The 12,876-nt window shown below is 42.3% G+C and overlaps 1 protein-coding gene across 1 annotated transcript; it reads right to left on the bottom strand.

Annotated features, from left to right (window-relative positions):
- Window positions 1-2,609: 2,609 nt before the first annotated feature.
- On the bottom strand, window positions 2,610-4,508 carry LOC138672377 (apelin receptor). Its single transcript, XM_069760313.1, has one exon. The coding sequence runs from the start codon at window positions 4,404-4,406 to the stop codon at window positions 3,315-3,317; it is 1,092 nt and encodes a 363-aa protein (XP_069616414.1). The 5' UTR covers window positions 4,407-4,508; the 3' UTR covers window positions 2,610-3,314.
- Between the last annotated feature and the right edge of the window lie 8,368 nt (window positions 4,509-12,876).

Genomic DNA, 12,876 nt, shown 5'->3' on the forward strand with positions numbered 1-12,876 from the left:
AAATAAGCAAATGTTTTTTCCCCCTAACCCTGTGTGTATGTGTATGTAGTATAGTGTCAGTGTGATAATATACCCATGCAAGGCTGTCTACTCCAGTATCCAGTGCCGTTCCGCTCTTCTTCCAAGTCACGTGATGGCGATTCAGAGTCGCAGGTCACTTTATGTGTGAGCCAGAAGTCCCTGCTACAATGTAAGTCTATGTATCCTCAATCTGACGCTCCATAGGATTACATTGTAAAAAGTCACTTCTGGGTCACGCAGAGCGCAGTGTGACCCCAAGAGTGTCTAGAACAGTGACGTCACTGAGAAGAGGAGAAGACTGGCATTGGATCCTGGAGAAGACAGCGTTAGATGGGTATATTGTCACACACACTACACTGCATGTACATGTACACAGACTAAGGCCGGGATCACACATGAGCGAGATACATCCGAGTCTCGCATGGTAATCCCCGGCCCTGCCGCCTGCACTCTGGAGCGGAGTGTGCGGCCGCATAGCAATACATGGAGCCGCACGCTCCACTCCGGAGTGCAGGCGGCAGGGTCGGGGATTACCATGCGAGACTCAGACGTATCTCGCTCATGTGTGATCCCGGCCTTATAGAAAAAGTGTTAAAGGATGGCTTTTTGTTTATTTTACTATGGATAATGAAATGGTATATATGAATGAATTCTATGAGAACAACATGCAGTTTTCAAGCCATAAACTTTTTTCTTTCAACACTTTGCAACTATCTTTGTAGTATTCTTCTTCTTTCTTAGGCCAGTCTCACACGTCCAGATAATTCCGGTACCGGGAAAAATCGGGACCGGAATTATCCGTGTCCGTGTGCTCACGTGGCACATCAGTGTGGCACATGTGCGGCATCCGTGTGTCGCCCGTGTGCCGATTGGGTACCACACGCACCGTGCAGGAGACAGCGCTACAGTTAAGCGCTGTCCTTTGCATCTGGTGCTGAAGCCGCCATTCATTTCTTCTCTCCAGCAGCGTTCGCTGGAGAGAAGATATGAAAAATCTTTTTTTTTTATTTTGGTGTTTAAAAAAAAGATCCCTGTCCCCAACCCCCTCCCACCCCCTGTGCGCCCCCCCGCTGTTAATAAAATACTTACCCGGCTCCCTCGCTGCCTCCTCTCCTCGCCACAGCTTCTCCTGTATGAGCGGTCACGTGGTACCACCCATTACAGTGATGAATATGCGGCTCCACCCCTATGGGAGGTGGAGCCGCATATTCATCACTGTAATGGGCGGCACCACGTGACCGCTCATACATGCACAAGGCAATCTTGGTTGGTTGAGGGCTTAGTTTTTGCGTGCCGAGCTGATGTTTTTATTGATACCATTTTGGTGCGGGTACGATCTTCTGATCGCCCGTTATTACATTTTAATGCAATGTTGCAGCTACCAAAAAAAAACGTAATTCTGGCGTTTTGATTTTTTTCTCGTTATTCAGTTTAGCGATCAGATTATTTCTCTTTTATATTGATAGGGCGATTCTGAACGCAGTGATACCAAATATGTGTATATTCGATTTTTTTAAATAATTGTTTTATTTTGAATGGGGCTTGATTTGAACTTTAATTTTTTTACATTTTTTAAATATTTTTAAAAACATTTTTTTGCAATTTTTGCATGCTTCAATGGTCTCCATGAGAGACTAGAAGCTGCACTACTTCGATTGCCTCTGCTACACTGTAACACGCTGTGGAATATGATAGCGCTATATAAAAATAAGATTATTATTATTATTACACACAGGCGATGATTATATATATATATATATATATATATATACTAGATTGTGGCCCGATTCTAACGCATCGGGTATTCTAGAATATGCATGTCCCCGTAGTATATGGACAATGATGATTCCAGAATTCGCGGCAGACTGTGCACATCGCTGATTGGTCGAGGCAACCTTTATGACATCATCGTCGCCATGGCAACCATTATGACATCTACATCGATACTGTGCCCGTCGCTGAAACAGAAACGTGAGATGTCTACGTCCTTTATGACATCATCGTCGCTGTGCCCGTTGCTGATTGGTCGAGGCCTGGCGGCCTCGACCAATCAGAGACGCGGGATTTCTACGTCGATGCTGTGCCGCTCTCTGATTGGTCGAGGCCTGGCGGCCTCGACCAATCAGAGAGCCGGGATTTCCAGGACAGACAGACAGAAAGACAGACAGACAGACAGACGGAAAAACCCTTAGGCAATTATATATATAGATATATATATATATATATATATATATATATAATAGTGTCTGAAAAAAACATTTCATATCATCACTGTTAGAAAATTACCATTGATGTTACTGTAATAGAAAAAATTAAGAATAAAAAAAAAACAGCTCTCCCATCCATTGTTATCCGGAAATCTTGATAACTTCCTAAGTGCCTGAGGATGGATTTTCACAGTTGGCTATATGGCTAAGTACATTTTTCTGCATTACGACGTTGACTCTTGTGTTAGTGACTTTTCTCAAATCTTATTATTTGCAGCTTGTAGAGGATTATTTATATAATCTCTAAGGAACCTACCTACAGCAATGTACTAATAAAGATATCTGACCCCTCCATTTACAAAGAGCTCGGACACATTGTTTATTTTCCAAAATGAAAGAGTTTTATTGCAACATTACAAAAGTATAGCAAACATTGAAAAAGTTGCCCCTCTCCGAGGGGATAGGTTATTATTATTTACAGACACACAGATCTGAGAGCAACACGCTTTACAATTGAAAAAAGACAGCAATACTTTGCTCTGCAAGGAATTGCTTTGTTATGCATTGAAGGGTTAGAGCTGATAGAACCCAATTAGCACCCCCATATTAACATCAATTCTATAATGAAGTACAGTAGGTGCAACATTGGAAGACATTGTGGAATATTAATTATACATCTCTATGCAATTTCTCTTAACGGGTGTGTTAGATAAAAGCTCTGTATTGTTATGGAAGTGCTATAACATGCCACATAAAGTCACTAAATATGCAATATGTGATGACCAGTTTGATAGTATTATGTACAGTTATACATGTCCCACCAAGATATAGCATATCTTGCTCCATCCAGCCAGCTCCCCTGTACCACAGAGAGAGATTGAGCAAGTCTTTGATGACCTGGAGACAGTGCTGTTATTTTTCAAGCAGACAGTCACCAATAAAGTCTTTCAGGCTCCAGTGTAAAGATACAGGATTTTTTCTCTCTATTATCAGCAGTGCTCCTAGCTGAGAGATAAAAGTTCAATTAACCACACAGACTAAAGGATAGTCTCCCCCTCCCCTGTCTATCACATGTCCATGTCCCAATTAAACCTTAGTTGCTAAAGAGTGAATTTCAGATTTTTGTGTTTGCGCACTCAGGCTGGAGGAGGTGTTACTGATTTGTCCATGAAGGGTTTTACTAAGTCCAAAAAAAAAAAAACATTGGGAACGAAATCGAAGATCAAAAAAAGCATAGAGAAAAGGGTTAAGACAGCTGTTGATATATGCCAGACATGTTGCATATGGATGAAGGCTGACAATCAAGTTCTGGGCAGTGCAAGAGAGGTTCAGGTAGCCCATCAGGTCCAAGAAATGGATGGTTTTCACAATATGAAATGGCAGCCAGCAGATGGCAAACACAACAACAAGTGTGGTTATGATCTTTAGAAGCCTTTTCTTCTTCTGTTCTTCTTTCTTCAAGTTTTGGAAATGCATGGTAACTTTGCATCCAATGAAACAGTAAAAGATTGTCATGAGGAGGAGTGGAAGAAGAAAGCCTGGAACTGTGGTCATGATGCTGAGACCTCCAACCCAGATTTTTTCATTTTGCTTGCTGGAGACACCACTGAAGTCCAAGTCACAGAGAGTGTGGTTGTTTTCCACGCGTGTGTCTCGTAGAATAAGACTTGGAAGTGCCAGTAATCCTGAGAGCAGCCATATAACTGTAAGGGATATGATCATAGTTGAACGAGAGCGCAGGTTGGCACTGGAGAGAGAATGAACAATAGCCAAGTATCTGTCAAAGCTGAGGCAGGTGAGGCAGAAGACACTGGCAAACATGTTTAGCAATACAAGGTAACTGCTAATCTTGCAGAGGGCAGACCCAAATGGCCAGTGGAAGCCAAGAGCAGTGTAGGTAGCCCACAGAGGTAAGGTAACCACAAAAGCCAAGTCGGCAAGGGCGAGGTTACCTATATAGGTGTCCGCAGATCTTCTTTTGGGTTTAGCTTTCCACACTGTGAAGATTACAACTCCATTTCCAGATAGTCCCAAGACGAAAACCAGCATGTAAAATACTGGCAGTAAGGAATAGGACAAGTCCCAGTCTGTCTCGGTACATAGACTATCTGAGTCATTTGTGTAGTCATAGTTGTAGTCATAGTTGTAGTCATTTGCGATGTCTGTATGGTTCTGCATAGTGGAGCTCAGTGCTTTGGAAGGGTTGTAGACTTCTGGAAGCTGTGGACTCCTGGTTGTGCTCTGTCTCTGCTCTGACCAGAGATATGAAAGCTGCCTTCACTCAAGTCCTTTAAGAATCCCCTGAACTCCCCACCCCCAGAAAGACAAATTTAAGGCAAAAGACCACCCACTGACATCAATCAGGAGTCTATCCACATTATTTCAGCTCCTCCCCTACCATTCCCTGGGCTCTCACCATCCCTCACTGTCTTTACCCCCCTTCTTTCTGCACTGTGCAGCTTGCCCCCAGGAAACATCAAGTAGGATTAAACAAAATATTATGAGGACAAAGATCATGAAAATAATCCTTAAAAAAATCCTTAAAAAATAATACATAAGCCCAAAATATACATTATTAATATATATCATTGGTGCAACCTGTGCAGAAGCACAGGGGCCCCAAGAGGTAATGAGAGCCCATTTTCCTCCCCAAAGCAGGTGAAATTGTGCATTATGAGGAGCTATTACACTGCAAAGGGCTCATATATTATTGTAGTGTGAAAAAAATCACAATGCAGCATTCCCAAGCAGGATGCAAGCAGTTTGGCTATTTGGTATGTGTACGCAGCTAGTAAATATACTAGAATCATGCTAGAGGCAGAGAGAAAAGATGGGCATATTTACATTTCACATTTCCTTTGCATCATGAAATAAGCCTCTATGTCTTCACACAGAAAATGACAATGCAGCTTACATCCTAAGAATATTGCTACTTTAAAACTGCTTAAAGGGAGTTTGTCATCCTCCAAGCGCAAATCAAACCACTTAAACAGTCATAAAGGAAACTTAGCCCCTATAAGGCTATGTGCACACGTTGCGGATTAGCCTTAGGGATTTCTGGTGCGGATTCTTCCTCTCCTGGCAGAAAACGCACCTGCGGATTTGTTGCGTTTTTTGTGCGGTTCCGCAGCGTTTTTTGTGCATTTTTCCTGCATTTTTTTGGCGGATTTGCTGCGTTTTTTACCCCTGCGGTTTTCTATAAAGGAATGGGTACAAAAACGCTGCAGATTCACAAAAAAGAAGTGACATGCTACTTCTTTTAAACCGCAGCGTTTCCGCTGCGGATTTTCCGCAAAGTGTGCACAGCATTTTTTTTTTCTCATTGATTTACATTGTACTGTAAATCAGTTGTGGATCTGCCGCGTTTCTGCGCTGCAAAAAACGCTGCGGATCCGCAGAGAATCTGCAACGTGTGCACATACCCTTAAAATCACACCTTACATAAAAGCCAAAAACAAAACATTCTATTACATATGTGAGTGATCCTTTGTGCACTCGGCTTGGTCAGGTCTTTCGTGAATCATTCTACCCCCTCAAATAGTATAATGTGTACTTCCCCTAAGTTTATTGACAGCGCTCATTTGCCCAGGGCGAGTGCTACTCGAACTGAATTTCTGGCCAGGCATGTGCACACTGACACTGCAGTGCATGTAAACACAGTGGAGACCTTTAATAATACTAGTGTACCATCTGAAATAGCGCTCCATCTTCACCGTCTAGACACAAACCCTTCTAGTGAACGTGATGCTGGGGTTTTTCCAATGCCAGTTCAGATCTACCAATGTTTTCCCACAGTTGCCACTAAACATGCCACTGAAAGAAAACCTAAACTTTGTGACTACAACCTTAGCTACATATGCAGATATATACGGCACTCCTAAAAGTTGTGTAGTGTTGCCGAAGTAGGGTTCCAACCCATAAAATATGCAAACTACTTGGCACTAAGAGGATTGCAGTCAACAAAAGGGATTGTTAATTCGATAATTTTTATAATTGACGTTTCGGTCCTAACACTTGGACCTTCATCAAAACTGATTACCACCAGAGAGTGGAGGACACGGCTGCTGTAATGCTGCTGTGTTCGACACACGTCACTTGGAAATGGCGTTCTATTTTGTTCACTACAAACCTCTTGAGTGCCAAGTATTATTTTGCATGCAACCTCAGCTACCTTACCAAATGAACAGTACAGAGGAAGTGTGGCAACTCGTTTTGGCTACTTTCACACTAGTCCGTTGGTACGGGCCGTCGCAAACCGTCGGCCCGACGGACAGTGTGATTGATTAGCACAATATGGGCAGCGGATGCAGTTTTACAACGCATCCGCTGCCCCATTGTAATGTCTGAGGAGGAGGGGGCGGAGTTCCGGCCGCACATGCGCGGTCGGAAATGGCGGACTCGACGCACAAAAAAAGTTACATGTAACTTTTTTTGTGCCGATGGTGCGCCAAAACACGACGCATCCGTCGCACGACAGATGCAACGTGTGGCCATACATCGCAATGCGTCGATAATACAAGTGTATGGAGAAAAAACGCATCCTGCGGGCAACTTTGCAGGATGCGTTTTTTCACCAAAATGACGCACTACCGACGTCCGTCACGCGACACTAGTGTGAAAGTAGCCTTAGCTCACCATCTATGGTTCTCTAACCAAATGTTGGCATGAGGACCAGGCATCATGTGAGACAATTTTATGAATACGTTTCTATATTGGACAGCCACCTGGTGGATGTTTTTGGTCCCTGTCTCTTGCAAATATGTAGATCAGTTGCCGCAGGCAAACAAACAGTCATCTGTCCTGCAGACAAATAGACGATAGAAGGAGAGTCCCTGGATTCAGTTGAACTATATTCTCTTGAATTTTTTGGTTCACGTTAGCCTGTTTCTCTACTGAAATTCTTCTGTCTGGAGAACCCAGGGCACACTGCATAATTTGTTTGTTATAATTTGTTATCTTCACAAATAACTGCTAACAAGGCACACTGTAGCCAATCTCATGTCAGTAATTTGTAAGCAGAGGCATGCTAGCCGGGATCCAAAATTCCTCTTTAATATGTCAAGTATATTGTGTTTCTCATAATTCTTACATTTTCTTCCATCGCTCATTTCGCACTTTCTCTCAGTTGCTTTTAGCCTACTCTCTCTAGTATCACATTTCTAATGCTTTCAGACCCCTCTCTGTGTACACCACCTTCATAGGGCGGTATATATTCAGGACAGCATCTGCCATCACAGCACAGTATTTAGCAGCGGGGTGTGTGAGACAGTGACACATCTTTGATTTTTAGAACAGGGGTTGCATTTGGTCTGAGGAACCACTTTACAGCCTTGGGTGTTTCCTACAGCACCTCCGTGTATGGCAGCTTGCCTGGCAGACTGACCTTTCTGATATATCCTTGTATTGTCATCATTGTCCACGCTAAAGGTCTGTGTACAATGCAAGATTATAGTGACCGAGTGTTCCTGGGAATGTATGTTTCATGATAATTGTGAAGTCTAAGCAGGTTGCCAATCACCAATGAGTAAGAAAATGGTTACCAACCCGTAGTCGTTTAACACCAGAGAATCAGGTCATGTAAACTCACCTTTACTTAGTAGAGGCCATGCCATCCCTGTAACCTGGACATTTTCATACGCTACATAGGAGATTTCAGTTGATAAAATGTTCACATATTTTGTGTCCTTATACATTTACCTTCATCTTTACATTCATACAATATAACGATGCACAGAGAATGCCTACTATTCTCTTCCATTTTTGTTATCTATCACCTAGAACACTATTTGGTGACTGATATTCTATATCTTTATTTGCTTAGTTTGCAACCTTTTTTGGCAATAATGGTGGTAAACAGCCATGTAATACTTGTCTGGACAGCTAGATGACTCTTATACAAAACTCAACATGCAGAAAACGGAATACATTCACCACACATTACAATCACAGTAAATGGCTCCAAATATTTCTCTAGTGTCCCAAGTCAAATGATTTGGGGTCATCTTTTACTCCACCGTGTCCTTCAAATGACACATTCAATCCCTAGGATCTTCCGTCACCTCTAACTTAACATATATATTTTTTAATCCACTCTTTCCTCATCTTCGAATCAATAAACTTGTTGTGTATGTTCTTATTATCTCCTGCTTAGGCTTCTGCAACATTCTCATCTTTGGCTTCCCATCTTGCATTCAAGTACCCATTAAAGCCATCCTTAAACCAGTTAATATAATCCACCTTTCTCCTCGTTACTCTTCTGCATCTCCCCTCTGCCAGACCCTTATCTGGCTAGACATTACTCAGAGGATTCATTTCAAAATACCAACATATTACAAGACCATCCAGTACCTGTCATCTCCCAGTAAATTTTTCACAGACCCAAATTTCACAACCAAGATTCTTCTTAATGAGCCCCTTACTACTAATAGCTTTACTAGATCTTCTTCCGAGGCTAGAAAATTAGCCCTCAGAGGCATAAACTGGTGCTCCTGGGCTTGGTGTAAAACTGTTAATAAGACCTCTTATTATGTGCATAGCATTGGGCACCTGTCCAACCTGTGCGGCCACACAGGGGCCCAAATGGTAAGGGGGACCACTTCCACTTTCAAAGCAAGTGGAATTGTGCATTACCTTGAGCTATTGGACTGCAAAGGGCCCACATATTGTCTTGCACGGGGACCCTTTTCTATCTATAGTACTGGTGTACTTGAGTGAGCAGTGAAGCACTGGATCAACTGTAACCTCTGCGCTACTTAGCTGGTGGTGTCCATGTTCATATAATGTGAATTGAACCCTATGATTTCAGCAGGACAACCATTTAAATGTGTATTGAGATTTTCAGACTTTTTACTTATGGTAAATGTAGGTTCTGGAAGAATAAAAGCTACTCAAAAAACATCTCTCACAGATCAATTCATTTAATAATTAATTGTTTTATAAACTTATTAAAAGTTATGTGTAAATTTCAATGTGCCTGATTGTTTTAATCTCGAGGGAAATAAGACGCCATGAGAGGTGTTTAGCAGCAGTGTACTCCCCTCTCCCCATTGATAACACATGCTACATACATTGTATAGCCAGCTTCAGCAAGCCTCCTTTGGCTGTCTATTCCTGTACATGGGCTGTCTTTTCGTAACTTTTCCAGCGCTTAGCACGCAGTCAGATGAACGTATATTCGGTTGGAGTGTTGTCTGCTTTTGTCATGGACCGAACACAAACCCATTAGCCATGGTCAATTTTTCTAAAGGACCTATAGTCCACATGGAAGAAATTGCTTCAAACTCTTATCTGGTCCAATAATGCAGCTCTGACACCAGTCCGCATGCGTTCAAGCTCTCAGAGCTGCCCACTGAGCCAGTCGAACTGGCCCATTTTCAGCCTGGCTACCTGAAGCCGAAATTACAGTATCTGGCATAGGTTTGTAAGCTTACGAGCAGGGACCTCACTCCTCTTGGCTTGTGGTGAATCATCTCTTAATATGTGATGTCTGATATTGTCTGTAGATGGCCCCTCTAAATTGCAAAGTGCTCTGGAATATGTTGGTGCTATAGAAATAAAACAAAATATTATCAATTATTATTATAGGTTTCATGTATACTGTAATATATGATTTATACTGTTAGTATGAATTTTGTATCTGTAATATTTCTCTTTTTTTTACTATGCACATTTGTTAATTGAAATCTCAACTTAAAATTATTTATAAGTAATGAATGTATGTAGACAAGGACTATTATTTATTTAAGTAAATTATGTTTCTGTGGCTGGCATCCTTACATGACAAATAGAATGGTGTAAATGGGAGCATAAATCAATTTAAAGTTAATTATAATTCATTTTTATCTCCCTTACCTTTGACATGATCATTATACCCCTCTGCCAGACTATACTTTGCTACTAATAGGCTTATCTTTTTGAAGAAAGGAACGTTCTAAATCTCTACTGCTCAATATAGGTTATACATCAGCAGCATCGTGTTCATTCATTATTGCTCAATATCCGCTAATAAAGCAATTTTCTCTGTCATTGCCCAGTAAAGCTAACCTAACCAATCCTTTGCAAACTCAAGAGGATTATTGTGGCCCAGTTAAGCCCAATATAATGCAGAAAGTATATAAGGCTAGGGCAAGCCTGAACATGTCACTTTTCACACTGTCCTCATTTTAATACTTTTTGTGCAGAAATGGCCTGCAGCCTGAAAATCCATTCTTTCTTAGTGGATGGTTCTCCAGTTGTAGGAGTTGTAGGATTAAAAGGTGTGAAATGGTTTTATTGACTCTGAAAGCCTCTGTTTAGGTGGGAGTAAGGCTGTCCCAGACAAAGCTTTGATGTCCCTTTTAGATGTACCTGGTGTATCAGCTGTTGGAAGATGTTTATCCCATTGGAGAACAAGTTCACAATCATGTAGACTGTAAGTTACACCTATTTGCTACTAAAGTGACCCTAAAATGTTAGGACTGCAGCAGTTATATTCAGACACAATGAAACCCGGGGCAGATGCGCTAATGAGTTATTATACTCTAGTCAGTAGCTTCCTGTGTAGTCACTGAGGTTTGAAATCAAATCAATTGTGTAGCTGCCAAACTGGCACAATATGCTACCGTAAAAAGTAACGGCAGGAATAGATTTACTCTAAGGATGAATTTCCTGAAATACTCTACTCAAGATTGCAGATGTTAAGGAAGTAACGGGTCAAATAATCATGTTTTTGGTTCATTCCTAGTATCTCAGTATGAGTTGATCTGATGAATAATAGTAATCTATATCTACCAATGGAGACTAGTAAAGCTACTCTTGTTAATTAACGGGACAAGAAAGTAATATTATATGCTATATATATTCATTATTTAAATTTACTAATACAGCGATGGGGTCCTGGGTTTTAATCCATCTAAGGAGAACATCTGCAAGAAGTTTGTATGTTCTCCCCGTGTTTGCGGGGGTTTCCTCTGGATACTCCTGTTCCCTTCTATAATTCAAAGATATACTGATAGGGAATTTAGATTGTGGAAAGCGCTGCAGCCTATATCAGTCCTATGTAAGCAAGCCTAACAATGACAACAATATAATTTAAAATTCCCAATATCATAAGATTTTCTGTTTTGTACAGTCATCATTTGACAATTGCTGACATTCTAAGGGTATGTGTAGACAATGTCTATTTCAGCTGGGTACAATCAGCAGAAACATTGTCTGGCCAACAGCCATCTAATGTGTATGGTCAGCCTTACAGTTACAGAAAAGCTACTGTACAAGCAGCATTCAGATTAAGCACAGGTAAAAACCTCTGCTTGGCATATAGGTAGGCTCATATTTGCCACTAGGCTTGACTTCTTGAGCGCACACTTCTGATGTCACGGCAGCGTGATGAGGAGACCTTATCACGCTGCCAATATTAATACAGAGTGCTGCGCAGGAAGACAAGCCGGAGCCTTTGGAAGGTAAGCACTCACAGAGATATAGCCTGGTGGGGAAATTGGGGGGTGAAGCCAAGTATAGATACCATGGGGGGGGAGTGAGGCACAGTATGGAGAGCATGGGGGTAAAGCACAGTATAGAGAACATGGGGGTGAAGCACAATATAGAGAACATGGGGGTGAAGCACAGTATGGAGAACATGGGGGATGAAGCATAGTATGGAGAACATGGGGGGGTGAAACACAGTATGGAGAACATGAGGGGTGAAGCACAGCATGAATAACATGGAGGGATGAAGCACAGTATGGAGAATATGGAGGGATGAAACACAGTATGGAGAACATGGGGGAGTGAAGCACAGTAGGGAGAACATTGAGTGGGTGAAGCACAGTATGGAGAACATTGGGGGGTGAAGCACAGTATGGAGAACATGGGGGTGAAGCACAGTATGGAGATCATGGGGGGGTGAAGCACAGTATGGAGAACATTGGGGGGGTCAAGCACAATATTATTTATTTATTTATATAGCACCATTAATTCCATGGTGTTGTACATGTGGAAAGGGGTTACATACAGGGCAATAGATATCGTTATCAGTAAACAAATTTACAATGACAGACTGGTACAGAGGGAAGAGGACCCCGTCCTTGTGGACTTACATTCTTCGGGATAATGGGGAAGAGACAGGAGGTCGGTGTGCTGCAGCACTGGTGGTGGTGAGTTGGCAGCTCTGGTGGTGGTAAAGCGGCAGCTCGGGTGGTTGGTGAGGCGACAGCTCGGGTGGGTGGTGAGGCGGCAGCTCAGGTGGGTGGTGAGGCGGCAGAATGGTTATTGCAGGCTGAATGCTTTCCTGAAGAGATGGGTTTTCAGGTTCCATCTGAAGGATCCAAGGGTGGTGGATAATCGGACGTGTTGAGGCGTGAAATTCCAGAGGATGGGGGATATTCGGGAGAAATCTTGGAGGCGGTTGTGTGAGGAATGAATAAGTGTGGAGGAGAGTACGAGGTCTTGGGAGGATCGAAGATTACGTGAGGGAAGATAGTGGGAGATTAGTTCAGAGATATAGGGAGGGGACAGGTTGTGGATGGCTTTGTAGATCAGTGTTAGTAATTTGAACGGGATTCGTTGGGGAATTGGGAGCCAGTGGAGGGATTTGCAGAGGGGTGAAGCAGGGGAGTAGCGAGGAGAGAGGTGGATTAGCCGAGCAGCAGAGTTGAGGACAGACTGGAGT

Source organism: Ranitomeya imitator, chromosome 1 (genome assembly GCF_032444005.1).
Source record: "Ranitomeya imitator isolate aRanImi1 chromosome 1, aRanImi1.pri, whole genome shotgun sequence".
Taxonomy (NCBI): domain Eukaryota; kingdom Metazoa; phylum Chordata; class Amphibia; order Anura; family Dendrobatidae; genus Ranitomeya; species Ranitomeya imitator.

Bases quoted from the DNA above. Each gene is read 5' to 3' on its own strand.
- LOC138672377 (XM_069760313.1), bottom strand. From the start codon at position 4,406: ATGCAGAACCATACAGACATCGCAAATGACTACAACTATGACTACAAC.